Raw genomic sequence first — 21,275 nt, 5'->3', positions numbered from 1 at the left:
ATAATATGGTTGGGATGGGCAAGCGGACAGAAGTGATAGGTCAGTTTTTTGAGTTTAAGTTGAAAAAAGGCAGGAAAAAAAGGGGGCGGGCACATCATTTGGGAGGTGCTCTGTGCACATCAAGGGGTGCTCCCCCAAGATGTTACATTCCCACTTCGTTCCTTCCCGCCAACCCTCCAAAAGCAGCCCCCTTTGATCCCCTCCCTAGGCTGCCCGATCCTTCCCTAGCTCCGGCATCCATCTTCTCTTCTTTATCAGTCCCGGCAGTGCCCACTACCGAGTTCTGGCGCTGCTGGGACAACTAGAGTTTGGTCGGCAGCTCTCAAGAGTGGGACTTCCTCCCAGCGAGGGGGCGAAAGTTCCACTGTCACCTCATTTAGCCCTCCAGCTGTGCATTATGTCTGCAGGGCAGGCTTCTTTCAGATGCGTAGGCTGCCCGCTGACTTTCCTTTCGGGGTGGGGTGGGGGGGAGGTGGTGGGGAGCAGTCCACACCAACCCCATAAAATCCAGCCCTCTGTTTCTTCCTCAACAGATGCTGCCTGACCTGCAAATGTTTTCTGAACATTTCTGTTTTTTCACATGTTCCATTTACTCATTAGTTCTTAAATAAAATTTGATTCAAACCAGGAAAGAAATGAGCAAACTGTGGGATTTCTTACCATTGTCATCGAGTCCCAAGCCAACAATTTAGATCTTTCTGTTGTTCTCTGTTTACACTGCTAAAGATATGCCTTAAGCCTGCTGTGCTGAATCCAGTCAGATAAATGACTTTTGACTTATAATTTGAGGTGTTAGTGCACAGCACATTCATCTATAACAAAAATTGCTTCTATGAACTACCTAAGCTAACCACCTAAATGTTTCAATATGTTTCTGTCCCACATACTTCTTTGAGTCTCTCATTGTTTTCTGTCAACACAGGCTTTATCCTTTTATTCACTGGCTGACTGGAAAATGTTTAAGACTAAGTGCATTTGGATAACCACAAAGGCTTTGATGCAACAAAAAAGCAATTTTATATTTATAACATTGCATCAGACATAAAGAAAACGAAATGGAAAATGTAGCCTTGCAGTTAATCAGTACAAAGGAATTTAGTAAACAACCATTTGTATTGCTACAGATGTTAGGGGCAAAATTTGACAAGAACTGAAAATGGACACGGCATCGCAAATGTGTGATTAACTCGTGCCCACTGCGTCTGATGCAAATAGCACTCAAACTTTGTGCTACCTGCTAATTATAATGATTATGGCATGCACAGGGATCCTACATTCATGCATGGTTCGCATTTCTTAAAGCTAACCTTCTCTACTTAAAGCCAGCTTTTAAAGAGGAGCTGCATTGTGGCTGGAGCAAATGCTGAAGGTAGCTGAGGAAGAGACTGTGAGTCACAAGAACAGTGAATTATGGTACAGCAGGGCAGAGAACATGCTCCTGAATCCTTTGGCACAGCACTGGAGTCCTTGGTGCAGGAGGTGGTCAGGAGGAGAGATGTTTTCTATCCAAAAGGGGCCAGGACACCCTTGAGACAAACGCTGAGAAGGGAATAAAAATCAATAGCCAAAGATGTCAATGCGAATAGTATAACCTGAGGACATGGATGCAGTGAAGTTTAGTGACTTCACACTAAATGGTCAAGGTCAGTGAATTAACCTTCAAATATCCTTATAATTAAACCACTGACTTCAGGTAATGTTCAATTCACCATAATCCTTTACTCACCTACCAACAATCTCGATCAATCATAATTCATATCTTGCACTCATTGCCTCACCTCAACTTCACACACTTAGTAATGCTGCAAGCCTCACACTCACATTCCTCAATGTGCACTACTAACTATGTATGTGGTGAGGCACCGGGCATGAATGGTCTGTAACCTGGGCTGGGAAAAAGGGTTGGACAGATGCCAGCTCACAGGAGGTCAAGGTCTCACATAAGTTCTGCTGCAGAGGACTCAGATGAGGTCTTTGATGGAGCAACATACAGAAGAATGCTGATGGGTGTGCACAAATAAGCATGGTGCATTGGCAGGCCTGCCAGAAAGCCTGTGGTCACTGTCAAGGGGCTTGGAGGAGTCCGGCACAAATTTTGCACATGACGTTGTACAGAGCTTGGAGCCCATCCTTTCCAGAGTGGGATGGCTGGTGAACTCCTTGAGAACACCTGCAGATCCAACCATGATTCAGTGTCAAATGGCCGATGCCTCAGCTTCAAGCACAACACATGCAGAAGCAATGCAACCTCTGAGTGCTGTAGTGGAATATCAGACTGAAATCATGCGAGCTCAGCTTGTTGTCACATGTTCAGATTGCTGCCTTCATGGCTGTAGTTAGCAGTGCTCAAAGGGACTTGCAAGGTCTCACAGAAGTCCAGTAATCTATCCTTCAGCAGTTTACTCAGATTGCTGTGGAACCACTCTGGGTGAGGGAGGTGGCTCCGTGGAGCATAACAGTACTGTCCTCTCTCAGGATGAAGGCATTTGACCTCCGCCATGGCACTCTGTCAGTGCCCTTGCTATTGCCTGTTAGCCAGTCAGCCCAGACTTCTGATTTCCATGCGGTAGTGGTAGAGCCCAAAGCCATGAGGTCACCCTGCATGGCCATCTGCAGTCTCCCCCAGTGAAAGTTAACAAGTCTTCCACCAGCCATGCTGCAGCCACTGGGTTACCACTGTGTAGGAGCTCCTCCCTTTTCGAGCATCTTGTTCTTCTCTGTGTCACATCTACTTATTTCCCCTGTTGTGCTGCAGGCTAAGGGGGCTGAAAACTATAGTATCTACAAATGGAAGCAAGTGGTCCCAGCCGAAACCTTGAAGTGAAAACTAAGGCCTTCACCATCTGTCTTACCACATACTTCACCTATTTAAAGTAGCAGTACAATTAAACATCCAAGTACTTCTCACTTAGCAACAGTAGAAATTAATCAGCAACTAACTTGAAGGTGCTTGATGGTCACTTAAAATAGCACTGGTGGGCGGGTGGGGGGGGGTGCAGGATGGTGGCAGGGTGGTCCTTCATGCTGCTGAATGCATGTTCAGCTGTGTGAGGTTAAAAGAGTGCACTGAGTTCCAAAATGGCACCACTCGAGTCAAATCAGTGTCACATACTGACCGACGCACGATCTGCCAACTCTGCATTCTTCTGGCTCAGATTCCAAATGTACACTTGAACAACCTAGCCAAAATGACATCCAGTGTAACCCCCACCAAGACAAAATTTAATTCTCTCCCAGCAGGTGAGGGGACATGGAATTATGAGGGAAGGCAGGAGGCAGAGTGCAAGTCACCTTCCTGACTCTCCCTAATTAAGTCAGGGGAGGGGGCAGTCAATGATGGCCTTCTCAACTGGATGGCAGTTGAGGCCTTTAAGTGACTGATTAAGGGCCTGACCCACCGCCCCAGTTAGAATACCAGCAGCAGTCATGAGAGGCCATGTGCCATGTGGGAGGCCATACTGTAAAAGCTGACAAGCTGATTCTACTGAAACAGCCTCCCCTGCCCTCCACAATGACACACCCCTTCTCCTCCCCACACCTCTCCTCACCAGAGCTAGCCTGACTAGATTAATGAGTGAATTTATTGTATAAGGTATTTAACTAGCTCATATTCAATTATTCTGTCCACTGTTTTAGTCGAGACATTAATCCTTTCATTAACCTATTAAAATAACGGACAGCAAGTTAAAATTAAAGACAAATTAAATTTTGTCTTGGTGGGGGTTACACTGGATGTCATTTTGGCTAGGTTGTTGTATAGTGAAGGCTTCAGTTTTACTGCTGGAGCAACACAACCACAAGTTAATTATTTTATTCACTCCTCTTTTAAAATATGGAAGCAGGAAATATACTGTGGGCAAATTTTAGGAACGATGCAGGACCCAGTCAGCACTTTTTAAGCTGGCCCCAGCCAAGACATTGTACAGCCTTCCAGCTGTTCATTTGATTTTGATACAATTCCATATCCAGCCAGGTATGCACTCAAACTGAAACCTACAATTGAAAGTCTTGGTACATTCACATTTTTAAATATGCATAATACATTTTTTCTATTTTTTCATGGGACATGTATGCCATTGGCAAGGCCAACATTTAGTTGCCCATCCCTAATTGCCCTTGAGCTGAATGGCTTGCCAGGCCATTCAGAGGGCAGTTAAGAGTCTGGAGTCACATGTAGGCCACACCAGGGCAGATTTCCCTCCCTAAAGGACATTAATGAACCATATGGGTTTTTACAGAAATCAACAATAGCTCCATGGTCACCATTGCTGAAATTAGCTTTCAATTCCGGATTTCATTAATTGAACTTAAATTCCACCAGCTGCCATGGTGGAACTTGAACCTATGTCCTCAGATCATTAGCCTGGGTTTCTGGATTACTAGTCCAGTGACATTGCACTACACCACTACTTACTGTTTAGGATACACCACAGGATCTACATATGCCTGTCATTGTGTGTTTGTTTCTTCATTTCATTATATATGAGGAGTACTTCCCAGTTTCCATGATCAGATGGCATGTAACAAAAGGAAGCTGCAAGAGGCATCATAAGGATGCAGCTCATGAGCTTGTCAGTGACTCTCAGTGTACAGCTGTTGACTGTAAAGTGGTTGTGGTAGAGCAGGAGCAGGAATCTGATGTTTGGATGGCGAGTTGGTTGCCATTTATGGTCCTTATACTTTGAGGAAATGTAGCATTGTGGTGATATTGGGTGGCCTTGTCCTGTTGCTGTTGTTATTCAGTGAAAAAAGAAGTGAAATGCTGAGCTGTTTGATGCATGAGTACAGACATAATGGCTGAGACTGCAACTAATTCCTTTACTAGTTTGAGGAAGGAAGTGAGGACACTAAAGTTGAGGGTGGAGGTGAATTTGCCTTGAACCATGTTGTTGATATGGTGTATGTTGGCTGTAACCATCCTTGCAGCATATGGCCCTGGTGACCTAGAGCTTTCAGAGTCACTTCCCCACAGTCATTGTTAGATAGTAATGCCAGGGCTTGCAGATACAGTTGGTGACATTGAGCTGTCTGGCTCTAATCACTTTCCCTGGCAATTCTTTTAATTTCTGTTCTGTGGATGCTTCAATTACTATCAGCATTCTCGTGAATTTACATCAAGTAATAAACTATTATATTCCTAATGAATATTACCTAGTGTTATGAAAGAAGACCCTCCCAAAGTTTATGAAAAATAGTAATTTTTTCATGAAACACCAGAAAACCACAAAAACCTGTATTTGAAAGAAAAAAACTAGAAAGAAAAAAATAGGGATAAGCCTCTGCTCCTTTAAAAGGCCTATTGTACATTAAATTTCCTCATGAAAAAGTGCATCCAGTAATGTGGAAATAAAATTATGGTATGCTTAATTTAAACATATTAAGAATAATATTTTCACATACTGAGGAAAATGACATCAATAATAACTGTGAGGAGGGAGAAGATTTGCAGCCTGGAAGTACAGGTTTCCCAAGTGCAATGGCAGGACCTGTTTTAAATTTCTTCCTGGCTGCAACCAACCAGATTGACAGTTGGAGAGTCAACCAATCAAGGGGTCTGACGATATTGAGTTAAGCTTGATAGACCGGGAGGGATGGGGGAGCACTCCTACGCCTCCTGATCCCACAAGAGGTGTTGTTGTGGCACTTTGCCAATGGATCTGGCCTTTCACACTTCCCTTCAGGTTTCCAGAGGCTCAGGAAGCCCACAGGTATCCATTAAAAATTAAACTGAAGTTAAATTGGAGACACAGCCTCTTTAAGATATTTTAGTGACTGACACAGTCCCTGAGGGTGGCTGACCACCCATCCTCCAACTGCCCTCCATTAAAATTGGATGTGAGCTGGTTGGGATCAGATTGCCAGTTTTTAACATTTTTAACCCCTTTGTGCTCTAAGCCCCACAGTAGGATTGCAATATTTGCTTAAGCTGGAAGTGTTTTTATTTGTTTATCATCCAGATTCTTTCTCTGTTATTCATGTGATCGCAGAGGATAGTTTTCTCACTTTTAATTCTTATGGATTTATAGCTCTTGCTGAAGATATTTTTGGTGTAGCGCTCCAGTAGGGGGGTTTCCCCACTGGCGAATTGTCAGTATCTTGAAAAACACCATTATTATGGTCTTAACCTAATCACCTGACTCCAGTTGCAGTGTCGAAGTTCAGTGTTATTGTGTCATGCATACATCCTGATTCATCTCAACATAACCACAATGACACCAGCTCATCTCTAGCAACACTTGCGGCTCAGAATTTTTATTTAACTACTTGTTATATAAAATCTCTGCTAAGTAAACTCTCTTCTCAGCAAATCAATGGTCCCACCGTTTGCCACACTCCTAGCTTCCGTCTGAATGCCCTCCAACATTACCTCCTTGACCTTCCTGGGTCAAAGTTAATTTTCCTGATTACATTCATTGAATGAGCTTGCAACTGCAGTGAAACTAAGCTCAGAATATGAAAAGTGATATAGCTGTGTATTTTTGCATTTAATTTAGTTGTAACTATAATGAGAGATTGGGCAGAATCGTCCCAAGTTTGTACTAAGTGCAGTAGCGGGCTTGAAAAAAGTCACTTTACCTGCTGGCTGCAGTGGTGTGTTTTCGCGCTGTACCGTCCACTTTTCTCCTCATTAATTATGCAGCCACAGGAAACACGCTGTCTCACTGGCAGCTGGCCTCCGATTGCCCCGCCACGCCATTACCTCGCCGCTTCCTCATGCTGGCTGCCATATTTAAACTGCAGTCGCATGCACACTTCTCAATGCTTGCAGCCCAGGACTGCTCCAGTGAAGACATGGCCCTGAAAGCCAGGTAGAGTTCAGTGACCCGTCACTGGAATGCCTTTTGGAGGCCCGCTGTGATGTCCTCCACCCCCACTCTGGCCACAAGAGGTCTAGCAATCTCAACATTCCAGCTTGAGAGGCGATTGCAATAGTGGTCAGTGCCAACGCTGTACAGAAGAGGTTGGCCATCCAGTGCAGAAAGAGGATGAATGATCTCATCTGTGCTGTCAGGGTAAGGCAACCATCTCATCACTCTAAACTCGCAGACTTACACATTCACTGACATCTCACTCACTGCCAGCTCAAGGAACATCACCACTCACTCTCACACACACCCTCACATTTCCATCTGGCCTCATCTCCTTTGGCTCCTCAGCCCTCAGTATCTTCAGGTCACTTGCACAGATCAACATGTGCCCCCCCCCCCCTCCCGAGTACAGCTCTAGCCCTGCAGCTTCTTCCCTTGCATAAGGTTCTTATCCCCCTTCACCATGCAAGCCATAGCCATGCAGCCAATTGAAAAGCCACCCCGGCCTTACGGTTTGTCTGGTAGGTAGAGAACTGCCCGTGAGCCCCTCTAAAAGTAATGTGGTGCTGCCTCTGAAGCCTGGCGCTGATGACCACAAGTGCTGTCTGAAGCAAGGGAGACAAACAAACCTCGAAGTCCCAGGTGAAGTGCAGTTTGCCAGGTGCATGTCACTTATGTACAGTAGATCCTGGATGATTCAGCGTGGGGAGATGATTCCCGTGAGCAGAGTTTATAATGAGATGCTAAAATATTGAAATTAGGCTCCTGACGTGTGGCAGTGGGAAACATGGCCCACCATTGAAGGGTGGAGCGGACGATCGCCTATTGGTTTCACAACAACGTAAAACCAGCTTTTGGCCTTCCCGTCATTTTGTCTGCTCATGCCCACCATAATGCCTGCCGCCAATGGAACTGGACAATTCCGCCCATTGTTTTTGTATTTGTATGAAAACAGGTAAGGTATATCATTTAGTTTTAATGCAACCTAAACTTAGGGCTTGGTATTGAAGGTAAACAATGCTAAAATGGTTAAAGGTTAGTGGTGAAGTCAATCACAAACTACCATCTGGTGAGAATTCAACAATTTACAGCTGTTCAATAAAATAATGAAGATAACACAAGCACCAGTGTACACTGAAACCATTATTATCAGACCATGTTTAAGGGTTATTACACAGAGCTCCTTTATCCTATTTGCTGGTCAGATATTCCTTTAGTATTAGGTCAGATTATGTTAAACCTGGTATCATGACTTTTAGTACACCTAAAATCTTCAATCAAACGGGATTCGATGAAAGTGAGGAGGGTGAGTACGGAGGTTTGCGCATGCGTGCGATGTTGTTTCAGTGTACACTGGTGCTTCTGTTATTTTCATTATTTTACTGAGCAGCTATAAATTGCTGAATTATCACCAGATGGTAGTTTGTGATTGACTTCACCACTAACCTTTAACCATTTCAGCATTGTTTACCTTCAATACCAAGGCCTACGTTTAGGTTGCATTAAAATTAAATGTTATACCGTACCTGTTTTCATACAAATGCAAAATCAATGGGCGGAATCGTACAGTTCCATTGGCGGCAGGCATTATGGTGGGCATGAGCAGACAAAATGACGGGAAGGCCAAAAGCTGGTTTTACGCTGTTGTGAAACCAATAGGCGATCATCTGCTCCACCTTCAGTGGTGGGCCACGTTTCCCAGCGCCGCACGTCAGGAGCCTAATTTCAATATTTTAGCATCTCATTATAAACTCTGCTCACTGGAACCATCTCCCCACGCTGAATGTGTCACATGAGCAGGGACGTGTTATAAATGAAATTTTAACATTTTTATTCAATTTTTCATTGCTCTTCGAAACCTCATCCCACCTGTGGATTCCCTAAAGAATCCAAAAGCCGTTTGGCTTTTTCACTTGCCCGTCAATTAAGGTCGGTTGGGCAGCGAAAATTTTAATTCAATTTAATGGCCTTAATAGACCTGTTAATTATCGGCGGGTGCACTGCTGACTCCTGCGAGCGCCTGCCAACCAAAATACCCTACGGGTGCGTGATGAGGTTGGGACGCTCGCCCGATGTCATCGCGCGTCATTTTACACTCAAGCGGGTCGGGTGCACACCCGCCCACTCAGCACAAATTTCAACCCCTGGATTCAATACAATGTAAAAATAGTAACCACAGCCCTGAAATTCCTGGGCTGGAGATTTGGGGCCTTAACAGGTTCTAGCCTGTTACTGGAGAAAGGCAATCAATTCTGGAGGGCATCAATTACCTACCCTCTGTTTGTGAGTAATTATTCTGCTGCTTCAGTATTAGCTGTATTTCTTATACTTACAAGTTTTGCAGTGTTTAAAAATGCTATTTCCTTTATTTTGTGAATTATGACAGCTATAGAATTTAGAGGAATACTGAATATATGACTATTATTTCACTAATAACTGTATTAAGGTTGTCTAGAATGTGGTAAGAGCATTGTCAATCCATGAAGCCTGAATATCATTGTAGATGCACATAAATAAAGGTTCTTTCTGAATGTCTTCCAGTGCGTATATTTAATACATATATAACAGTTCTCCTATCTGAGTGTTAGTAGAATGTCAATTATTTTGACATTAAACCAGAAGCTGAAGCAATGTAACATATAGTTTTACACATTTCAATCAGCTTTGAGATCATGGAATAATTAAGCAAACTTTTGGTAAGCATATGGGGAAGAGAGTTAAATCCATTCTGACAAGTTGCTAGTGGCGATGTAGTAAGGGTAATTGATTCCTGATCTAAGGCCTTAATGTACAGTGACAACTGAATGCATTCATTTGTACACTATTCCATTGTTACTGCAGTCTCCTGTTTCGAGCTAAAGGTGTTTTTTTTTGGTTCATCATTATACCTACTGTTTCCCAAACACCCAGTTATCTGTCTCAGTTCTGTTCATCATTGGAAATCAGGTGGTTTAGCAGAAGATTTGACAGATGTGGGGTGGTAAGTGGGGGAGAAAAGTTGTGCGTGAGAGTCAGTCTATCCTTTTGTCACATCTTAATGACTGATGTCATATTATTTGTAGAATTCTGACAGCGGGTCTCTTGTCTGCTTTTCTGTCTGGGGATATGGTGGTTAGACATGAGAAATGGAAAAAGAAGCAAAATACTTCAACGAGAAGAAACATTCTCTTTATTTCTATTTAAGGTCAGAAAATATTGGAGAAGCATGAGATTGTAACAATGCAACTCATATTTGAACAAAGCTGTTTAGGTAAAACTTGTTTTAAATTTTGATTAGAATATTGTAAGTAAGTAACAGTGTCCTGATGTTAGGTGGTGATCATATACCCTACCCCTTTAACTGGACTATTGGGTACATATAATCAGAAATATATTTCCTGGCTGTTTTTGTTTCTTGAATCACGTTGCCAGGCAACAAGAGAAGAAGCAAAAAGAAAGTGGGCAGACATACATAATTTTCAACTTTTTATGAGTGAAAATACTCTCCTTTTTAGGTGTTTTCTTTCCATTATTCTTTGTTTAATTATCCTGTGTCATGCATCACCCCCACTTGATATCCTGCTTTCAAGTGTCTCTCTGAAGCCAGAAACTGAGAAATGTGCAAAAGTGGCCAAGTGTACTTTTCTCTGTTGTTTTCCCTCCCTCTTGGTCTGCTTAGTGTCTCCCTGCAATGACACAGCTCAACTTCACTATGAAGAGCATATAACTTAGAACTCCACTCCTATGCCACAGTATATTACAGCACCTAAGTGCTGCACTAACACTCTGCCATATTACAGTCAATCTTTGAAAGCCACTTACACAAACTGCTTTTTAGAATTGTTTCCCAAAGTTCTATAGTTTTGTTTATAAATTAAAACCTTGTGGCTTCCCGCAGTTTTTGTAGTTTCCTACCACTTCATTTGTGCAGTGAATGCATGGGCCTGTTAATGAGAATGAAAACCTTTGGCCAAGATTTTCCATGCCCGCTGGCTTCGGGCGTGTTTGGTGGCGCGAGTGGACAATATGGCGAGAAGGCCAAAAATCGGTTTCACGATGTTCCCTGCCAACGGACATCGGGAATCTCATGGTAATACATCAGCATATCATTATAAGGCCAGCCCGCTGGAATCACCCCCCCGCCCATGCCTGGATCATTCACACACCTCACACTGACGTGTTTCATAACAAAATATAAAAGGCGTGCACTTGGCAGGCTGCACTTTGAGGGGAACTTGGAGGTGAGTACACAGTAATGTTGCGGAGTGCTCGCGAGGATCGCCTGTTGGACTTCAAGGCTGAGGCGTATTGGGGCGGAAGGGACATGGGCTGCCCTATGGCTGAGGCGACTTGGAGGGGCAACAGCTGCCGTGCAGTTGAGGCACATTGGGGGGTTGGGTGGGGGCAGGGCTGCCCTGTGGTTGAGGCACATTGTGTGAGTGGAAGGGGTGGTGGGGTGGGGGCAGGTGGGGAAGGGCCGCCCTGTGGTTGAGGCGACTTGGGAAGGCGGGGGGCAAGGGCTGCCCTGTGGTTGAGGCGTGTTATAGAGGGGGGGGGAAGGATCAGCTCTGTGGTTGAGGCGACTTGGGAGGGTGGGGGTGCAAGGACTGCCCTGCGGTTGAAGGTAGCATGTGCGGGTTGAGGGGGGTGGTGAGGGAAGCGGTACGCATTAGGGAAATATTGTATAAAGTGACTATTCCTCTGCAGCTGAGACAGTTCAGGCGCAGCCACATTGATATGATTGGAGTCGGGCCTTTAGCTTATCTGCCCACTCAAGCAGAGGCATCAAAGTGCCACCAAGTGTTCCAGAGCTTTTCACCCTTGGGCACAGACTGCAAACTAATGAGCATTTTAGTGGACTGCAGAACAGTTGGATGACTGGGCACGTTGTACAATCTCCTTGCTAAAGCTGGCCATGGAGCAGTCACTGCTGAAGGCGCTCACAGCCCCTTGCAATGTCTTCATCCCGGTTTGACCAGTCTCCCCCACAGTTCAAGCTCCAGGATGCATTAAGGGGCCTTCAGACTTAGCCGAGACAGATTCTTAGTACACCCATGTTAACCCACGTGTCTCTCTATTTCATCCTGCAGGAGTACATCAGGATCATGGAGCCTGGTGAATTAACTGTATGCCTCGTGGCGTACAGACAGCGAAGACGATGGAGAGGAAAATGATTGAGGCAGCTGGCTGCGCAGAGGGAGTAGCAACACCCTCTGGAAGAAGGGGCGGCTTGGGCTCACGCACACATTGCCGAAGAGCCACAGAGAGCCTGCCTAGACCCAGGGTCTATAGACGCCGCCTTTTATTCCTGCAGATGACTGAGAACCAATGTCACCGAAGACTGCATGTTGAGGGAACTGGTTGGTTACATCTGCCAGCTACTGCAGGATATGGCACCATGGGGACATGGAGGACATCCACTGCCAGCGGCCGTGAAAGTGACAGTGGCGCTCAATTTACGCCAGTGACTCCTTTCAGGGCTCAACTGGTGACCCCTGTGGGACATCACAAGCCTCTACCCATAAATTCATCCGTGAGGTCACAGATGACATCTTCGTGAGGGCACACAACTTTGTGCATTTTGCCCCCAGACAAGGACAGCCAGAGTGCAAGAGTGATTAGATTTGCCCAGATTTCCAGTTTCCCACAGGTGCAGAGTACCATCACCTGCACTCACATGGTGTTCAGATCTCCATAGTAACACGCAGTCAACTATGTCAACTGCAAGGGCTTCCATTCGCTGAATGTGCAGCAGGTGTGTGACCACCACAAACGCATCCTGGAGTCTGCACACAGTTTCCAGGGAGTGTCCACAACTCCTACACTCTCAGTCAGTCACAGATCCTTGAAGTCTTTCAGGGTCCACAGAGGCTGCAGGGATGGCTCTTCAGGGACAAGGGCTACCACAGAGGACGTGGCTGATGACAACCGTGCAACGGCCTCAGACTGCAGCAGAGGCTCATGCTGCAACTCGCAGTCGGTCACACATGCCCAGTGCAACTAATTCTCCTTAACTTTCCTAACCCTGTCTTGGTGCTCCCTGGCCATCCACAGCAGAGGTGGAAGCAGACTGCTGACTGTTATGCCCCGTCTGTAATTACCTTGGCGGGCGTCCTCTCGAGGGCCAAGACCTGGAGGGCCCCAGCCTACTTTCGGGGTCCTGCTATGTGGCAGTGGCACCCTCCTCAGCCTTGGAGCTGCTGAGGTCACAGGAAGAAGGGATTCAGATAGGCCAGACACTCCCAGAGTCCAAGGGCCCCTGGCTGACTCGTTGAGGAGAAGGGGTAGCTGGAGTGAGATCAAGCTGCCCTGCACCTTCTTGCACTCACATTGTTGGAGGCCAACTATGGCATCAGCGATGGAGTTCAGCCTGTGCAGGAGTGATGTCCTGGACCAAGGTCTCTATGGCGGCCACCATCCTACCAGTGTTGACCTCAGCGCATTGGCATGCTGGCCCTATCGCCTCAGCCTGAAGGTGGACGGACTCCTCTATCATGCCTTGCAATGTGAGGAGTGCAGCGGACATCCCTTCCTGATGTTCCCGAGCTTGCCTTTGCAGCTCCAGCAACTTTAACATGACCAAGTCCGGAGGCTTGTCACCTGACTCGGACTCAGCAAATTTCTGGCCTTCAGCAGTCCTCAGATTGTTGGATACTGGGAAGTCCCTGCCATTGCTGACAGCGCAACGTGCTCACCAGATTGTGATCCCAAGGCTACTGTAAAGCTAGGTCCCACCAAGGTGTGTGTCTCTGTGCTGATGTAGGGTGTGTGTGAGTGCTGTGACGGGACCTTAAGGAGGGTACCTCCAGAGATTCCTCTTCAGAGGTTTCTTTGTGGCTTGATTGGAAGCCCCGGGCCATGGACCTGGTCAGCTGTTTCCCACAAGTGCCTGCGGAAGCAAGGAGAAGTAATTAGTGCATGGCAGTAGCCTGTGAAACAGGACACATCACTCACAGCATGTTTGTCTGATGGATGTTGCATTGTTGGATCCTCACTTGGTAGAGCACCGCTGACCTCACCATCAGCACAGGAACGGTCCAGATCCTCGCTGGCCAGCTGGTTGGCTGTGTTTTCAAAGTCCGTGAGGATCTTGATTTCAGGTATACCTCCACTGGTCTGCGACCTCTCCCTCTTGTTGTGTGCCAGCTTGTCCTGCATGAATAGAGATGGAAAGAGTTTAAGCAGGATGCCTGCCAGGCCAGATGGTAAGTATGCCTGGCCTGTGTGGGTGGTGAGTGGTCCCATGGAACAGAATGAGGACAATGAAGGTGTGGGAGAGTGAATGGTGCTGGGAGTGAGGACCCTGTGGATGTGTGATGGGTTTGTGTGTGTGCGAGTTGAGTGATGTGGAGGAGGAGATCATTCATCCTCTTGCGGCACTGGGTGTCTGTCCTCTTTTGAAGGGCATTGGTGCTGACCCCCACTGCCACCGCCTCCCAAGTTGGGTTAGTGAGGTTGCTGCCCATCCTGTGGCCAGAGCAGGGGTAGAGGACTCCATGGTGAGCCTCCACTGTGTTCAAAAGGCGCTTGAGGGACTCATCATTGAACCTGACAGTTCAAGGCAGTTTTTATGCCTTTCAGGGCCATATCTTCTTTGCAGCAGTTGTAGGCTGGAAGCACTGAGAGGTGTGCGTGCGGCTGGGCTTTAAATATGGCGCCCAGTGTGCTGAAGTGGCGAGGTGATGGCGTGGCGGGCAAATGAGAGCCCACCTTCCATGGAAACGGCATGTTTCCCGGGAATGCATAATTAAAGCGGCGGGTTTGGGACAATACAGCGTGAAAAGCGGCCATTGCGGCTGACGGGTGCACTTAGTGCAAATCTGAGACAATTTTTGTAATTTTAAGAATGAAAGCCCTTAAGGGACTTAGAGGAGAAGTAAGGTCAAGGTGAGCACATCTTATTCAAACTTTCTTGAAAATGAACCTTGATCTTTTTTAAAAAAATGTCAAATCTTAACTCAAAAATGCCAGGTCAAGGGCATTCTTGCCTTTAGGCTGTTCTGTGATAGCACTGAGTGGATGGAGTCTTGAGGGGGTTTAATGGTTGAAGTGGCAGCTGCACAACTTTGGATTAAGAGCAGATTTAGTGCTATCAAACCCTGGAAAAGTGTACAACAAACTAACATATGCAGAACACCTAGGCAGACAAGCATGCTTTTTGACGTTCAGGAGATTCTGGATAATCCAGAGTTACATCCATTACTGCCCTTTCTGACCTGCTGTACTGACCTACTGGGATACTATAATAATTTCAGCACAGTTGCTAACTAATGACAATTTTTTTTTACTTTAAAAGCCTTTTGCTGAACACTTTCCATTGTCAGCATCCATCTGTTGTAGGTACAGAAGAGACCAACAATTTTTATATCAATCCTAATCCCTATTCCATCATCTTGAAATTTGCTATATTTCAGATTCCGATGAGGAGAACAAGGAGAAAGGCAGACAATCACCAGTTCCTGAGATCCAACTCCGAGACTATCAGCAAGAGGTTGCAGCTCCAGCTTTGGAGGGTAAAAACCTCATTATCTGCCTGCCCACTGGAAGTGGAAAGACCAGGGTGGCTGTATACATTACAAGATATCATCTGGACAAAATGAAGTTACAGGGCAAAACGGGAAAAGTTATAGTGCTTGTTAACAAGGTAATTCATTGTTACCTCTTGTTATGGGTGACACGCTCACTTATACTGCTGCTAGTGTTATATTCTAAATGCTATTTTTGGAGCTATATAGATAGACAGTGGAGGGTTATATTGCTTGGAGTGCACCAAATGAGGAAAGCAAATCTCTATGGACTGCTTGATCCAACTGCAGTCAGAGAAGGATAGACAATTCCATTAACTCTTTTATCATGGGAATTTTTTGCAACAGTGCGAAGCTGAAATGGTATGAGACCATCTCCTCTTAGTAGCTATACTGCACCACTGAAATTGAGAGCTGCAGAATATAAAGCACAGCCAGCAAGACCAGAGCAGTGACTGACAGTCTGTCTGATAGGGGAGAACCACACGCATACATCCTAACAAGCCCGTGAACATCCTAAACCACAAGTTTACTTGTCAAAATGCCTACCTAATGGGCAGACCGAATCTGAGATTTGATAATATGATTTAATGTACATAAACAAAATATGCATGCACAGATTCTTCTTTCTTTCTATGACTTTGACACATGATCGCAAATGAGTTTGTCTCTGATAAACAAAGTCCTGGTGTATTTACCTCTTTCAGCAGCTCTGGAGCCTGGCAAGAGAGAGAGACAGGCATTGTTATCAGAGAGGAAACAAAGATCCTTTTCGGGGAAGTGAGTAGAAAGATTAAAGGGAGAAAGAGGTTGTTGAATGGGGAATAGTGAGGAAAGACTCTCTGGGGAACCAGTTTTAGGAGGGGAGAAAGATACTATTAGGGTAGCAATGAGAACAAGAGGACCCTGTTAGAAAGGGAAGAGATAGAAACGGAGGGCTGAATTTTACATTCCCCTGGCAGGTGTGTTTCCTGTGGTAGGGTGGGGGGTGTTGTGGGGTGGGGGGTGATGGTGGCAGGTAAAACAGAGTAGGCACCCATCTCACCATCTTCCCACCCACCCCCGAGCTCACTCCCACCCCACCCATGGGTGGCAGGTGCCATATTTAAATGAACACTCTATAAAACATTTGGCGTGGGCAGCAGCGTGGCAGCCGGAAGCCCAATTATTAAATTTGAATGTTTAAAAGGCAGGAAGGAAGGGGGAGTTGCTCTTCAGGAGTTGCCCATTGCCGATTGCAGGGCGGTTCCCCTTAGGTTGAACACCCCCCTTCCTTATTACCTGCTCCCTCCCTTAAACCCACCCCCTCCCCAGCAACTGCCCCTCTCCCTAACCTACCCAAACGCTCCCGGCCCAAGACCCTAGACTTACCTGCTCCGGGGATCCAAGGCCTTGAGGTCCTCTCTTCACCAGCAGTCCCAACAGCGGCCACTGACACCTTCCTGGCACTGCCAAGAATGATGGAATTGCCGGCCAATTAGACTGGCAAGCAGCTCCAGAGGACGGAGGTCCCACTTGACCCTCATTAATCTGCCCCACAGCGTTTTATGGCGTGGAACGTGTTGACTCCACTCTGACATGGTTGCTGGGCATACGTGTCGCCCGCGCCCCTGTATTATTCAGCCCAGTGAGAGGGAGATCCTGTTGAGCAAGAGAGAAAAAAGAAAAGAAACCCAAGATTAGGGCACAAAAGGTTCAATTTCTGATGCCATTAGACTGTGATCAGAGGGGTAAGGCTTAGCAAACCCACATTCTAAAATAATGTTTCCCCTGGCTCATCATGATCAATGGCATTGGCAATCTACTAACTTATAGATATCATGGATAAAAGTTAATCTAGTGTAGGATGACAAATATATAGAAATCACAGTGTTGTGGTTTTCTTGCATCAGTAAATGACAATAACATTGTTCTTATTTTGTTAAAGCCAGAATTGCTGCCATGAAAATCTGTTGAAATAAGATTAAGTTAAAATCTACTTAAAAGAGAAAACATGATATAAAGGCTGCATTTACATAGAACCTTGCACAACCTCAGGATGACCCTAAGCACTTTAAAGCAATTTAATAATTTTGAAGTGTAGCCATTCGAATGGACCACATTGCATTGTGGGGAAAGCATCGAACAACATTAGATTCCTATTTTAATTCATTCAGGTCGGCAAAATTACAAAAGATTGTTTCTCTTTCATTCATATGTACGCCAGGTGCCTTTAGTTGACCAGCATTTCCGTAAGGAGTTCAATCCATACCTGAAAGATAAGTATAGTGTCAGCAAAATAAGTGGTGATACACAGCTGAAGATTTCCTTCCCTCAAGTGGTGCGTGCGAATGACATTATTATCTGTACAGCTCAGATTCTGGAGAATCAGCTGGCTGAACTAAACGATAGTGATGCTGATAATCTCAAAATATCAGGTAACTTTTTAGTCTTTCATATATACATTTTATACACTAATTATTTGAATACTTTAATCACTTATAATACGTGTTATAGATCTGTATGCAACAGTGATAATAATCTTGACAGTGAATAAAGCCTTTGAAATTTAACAGGTCATAAATAAATGAGCTCCTTTAATCTAAAATATTTCATTGAAGAATAATTAATCTGAGCAAATGATGATAAAAGGGAGATTTTTGCACAGATTTGTTACATACATGCCATTTTTTATATTAATTCAAATCGGAAATCAGAACAAAATTCGAATGGACCACATTTTAAATAACCTAATTCTAAAACATCACTTTACTAACATTTCTCTAGATGAATGTAATTATAAGGGTTAAAACAAATGATTGTAAAATTTTTATTTCCCTAGTATTTTCCTACAAAAGAGGTTGATTCTAAGATAAATGCAGGAACAATTTTAAACCTTATATAGGAATGTTTATTCACATGTAATTGTCTTCTCTCTCTTGCAGGATTTGGCTTTGCTTCTCCTATTGCATTTTTAAAAAATATTTTCTTACCATTCAGTTTCATCTTTCATTTTGGCCTGGTTACTGTGTTGCTTTGCAGCTCATTGTTGATGCTGGTTTACTAACCAGATGCTGCAGCGATTCAACTGCTTGATTTCAAAAATCTTCCACCAGCCCAACGAAATCAAATGTTCAAAACAAGGGATGAGCAATTTATCTTATTGGGAGAAAGAAACATTTTATCTCATGAGAAGGAAAATCATTTACACAATCAGTTCACCACTTGTGAAAAATATATTGCACCATTTTCTGTCAGTGGGGAAAGTAGGTCAATCCGAGCAGCAGTAATATTGTGAATTTTTGATCAAAAAATGGGCCCCAAAATTTCTGAGAACTCATTCTGCTAGGGTAAATGTTACTGTGTATGCCTCTATCCTAACCCCAAGCTGCCCTCCTCCCACAACCTGGGGATGAATTCATTTACATAGCCAGAACAGACCCCTGGCACCTGCAAAGGCATATTAGTTTTGCCTGCCTGGCATGATGTCACCCAATCCACCTGTGTAATGCAGAGTTCTGCCTTGCTGCTCTGCCTGAAATTTCCCTGATGTCCAATAGGTTGAAGATTTTTTTCTCCAAGCTTTTATCTTCTACTGGACCCACTCTGCTACCAAAGAAGGCAAATTATCCCCTCTAGAATTGATTAGATTATCTGTGAAGGTTCAGGCCTTCAACAGACCTCAAGGGGCCTGAGGCCAGCTCATAGCTAGCATGTGCTTGGCTGAGACCCTTCAGTGGTGCATAAGAAGGAATCCCTCGCCCACCACTGCCCTCCCACCACCTCGTCCCTAATGATGCTGGTGGTGGATAAGGTGTAAGCTCTGTCCAGGATTTTCCCTTCACCCACACACTCTTGCTCTCTCCCCACCCCATCAAATGGAATATAAAGGTCCTGATGTAAGTGAGGCAGAACCCCAGCTAAACTGGCTTCAAGCCCATATTCCACCCTCCTCCCTCCAAGTCGAAATTGGACATGTGCCCAGTCTCCCAATCCAGGGATCTCAGGGCCAAATATTTTAGTAATTAACAGTGTAATTGTCCAGCCCTGCCTGCCACCAGGAACATACGGTCCCGCTGAAAGTCAATGGAGTTTTGGCTGGGCCACCGCACCACCCGCGGTGAGTCCCACCATGACGAGGCCAGAAAACCCTGGCCAAAGTATTTGTCTACAATCACTTCTCTTTAGCATTGCTTGTCACTGCAGTGCAAATGTTTCTCAGGAGCCCACAACATTTTAATAAAAAGACTCCTGTGTTTCTTCACAATTTATTGTACTCTGGGATGTTATCACAAATGAATCATTGTTTGCATCCAATGTTATAAATAAGGCCAGATGTAGTAATAGTTTTTTTTCATAAATGCTTGCACTTACATAATGAATCATTTTAATAATTTGTTTTTGCAGTTAACTATTTGTTTGCACTTTTTAGACTAATGGACATACACACTATTCAAACTCTTCCAGGATGAAATAATGCATATTTTTCTTTATGTTTTAATGCACAAAAAAATGAGCAAGTGTTGATAATTGTTATGATCCCTGTAGAGACCAGTAACTTATAAAAATAATTTCAAAGCAGTTGAAAGGATGGCATGACAAGATTTCATGTTTTAAGACTTTTAGTAACAAGCTGACTAAAAGCACCATTGACGAAGCACTATTTTTGTAGGAACTTATACTTCAAACTATAGGACAGAACTTTCCCTTTTTAATTAAACACAACCGAAAAAAATCGCACTTCGTCGGTATACTTTAGTGTCCCTTAAGTAGTCATTTGATTTTGCTGAACCCAATCCAAAGTGATCCTTAGCTCCCAAGGATTTACTTCCATTCCTTTCCTTTCTCAGTCTGATAATCTTTAACCCCAGAACTGTCTTTCACTGTGAGGAATTTTCCCAGAGATTCCTCCTCTGGTGCAAGCTAGGCAAATCTTCCAGTCTCATTTCAAATCCTCACAAATGTGTTTTTTTTTCAATCAAGAGCTCCCACCTACATTCCTGCACGGTGAACCATAGAGACTCTCGGCCTCTAGCTGCTCTCTCTCTCCTGGATCCTAACAGACTGCCTGTGTCTGTGAGTTTTCAGGGATATCTTAGAAATCCTTCCCCTCTCAAAGCCCATCTCAGTGGCAAAATGAATCACAAAGTGCCTTGTATCCGGGTAGAAACGCTGATTAGCTATCCTTGAGACACCAACTTTCTTTTGTCTGGGAAATAAATGGACAGTTTAAAGCATAGCCGTTTACAACCCGACATTCTCAACATCTTCCTCAGACTTTGAAGAAGAGCAGTCTAACTACTGTAAACACAGATGCTCTGCCCCTGTCTCCAAGTGTGAACATCTTACAACTTCTTTCTAGCAAAACAACCCAGGCCTCCCTTTAATCTTTAATAGCCACATCAATCAGGCCTGTTGTTAGGCAGACTTTAGAACAGGTCACATGACCTCCTTCATTCTTATCCTAAATTAAATACACAGTCCCAAAACATAACAATGTTATAAACCTCTTATTTTGTAACATAATATGATGTGGATCCACATCAAAACAGGGGGATGGTTAAAAGGCTGCATTTGTTGATAATGCAAGACCAGGGGGAGCACTTGTTGCACATGTGCAGATGCAGCCAGTGACATCTTAATCAGTGACATTCTGCATAGTTGGATTAGGGAGTTGGTTCCCGAAATTTTTAAAGATAAAATTAAAAGTAAATGTGGCACCTTTGGGAGAAATAAGAGTGCTGTGTAATTACATTTTGAAAATAAATAAGGAAGGAAGAAAGATATTTAAAAATCCATAACAAATGAATCTTTGAACAAATCCAATTTGACCTTGGAGTTGATACTGGCAAAGAGGGATTTCAGCTGAGCCTCAGACTTTCAATTTATAATCTGCTGGTAAAAATCAATTTAAAAAACATATTTTGAATAAAATATTTTTTAAGATAAAGAATCTATCTTTAACCCGCATCCATGGGGTTAA

The 21,275-nt window shown here is 44.4% G+C and overlaps 1 protein-coding gene across 1 annotated transcript in view; it reads left to right on the top strand.

The window, feature by feature from the left end:
* The window catches only part of ifih1 (interferon induced with helicase C domain 1), a 173,675-nt gene that overhangs the window by 114,103 nt on the left and 38,297 nt on the right, over positions 1 to 21,275 (top strand). Inside the window, exons 4-5 of the mRNA XM_078552277.1 lie at positions 15,203 to 15,432; positions 17,520 to 17,730. Coding sequence (XP_078408403.1) covers positions 15,203 to 15,432; positions 17,520 to 17,730 — 441 coding nt within the window. The remainder of the gene's footprint in view (positions 1 to 15,202; positions 15,433 to 17,519; positions 17,731 to 21,275) is intronic.

The sequence above is a fragment of the Cetorhinus maximus genome, chromosome 11 (genome assembly GCF_964194155.1).
Source record: "Cetorhinus maximus chromosome 11, sCetMax3.hap1.1, whole genome shotgun sequence".
NCBI classification, from domain to species: Eukaryota; Metazoa; Chordata; class Chondrichthyes; order Lamniformes; family Cetorhinidae; genus Cetorhinus; species Cetorhinus maximus.
The sequence above is the reverse complement of the archived record's forward strand: the minus strand, read 5'-3'. Positions and strand labels throughout refer to the sequence as shown.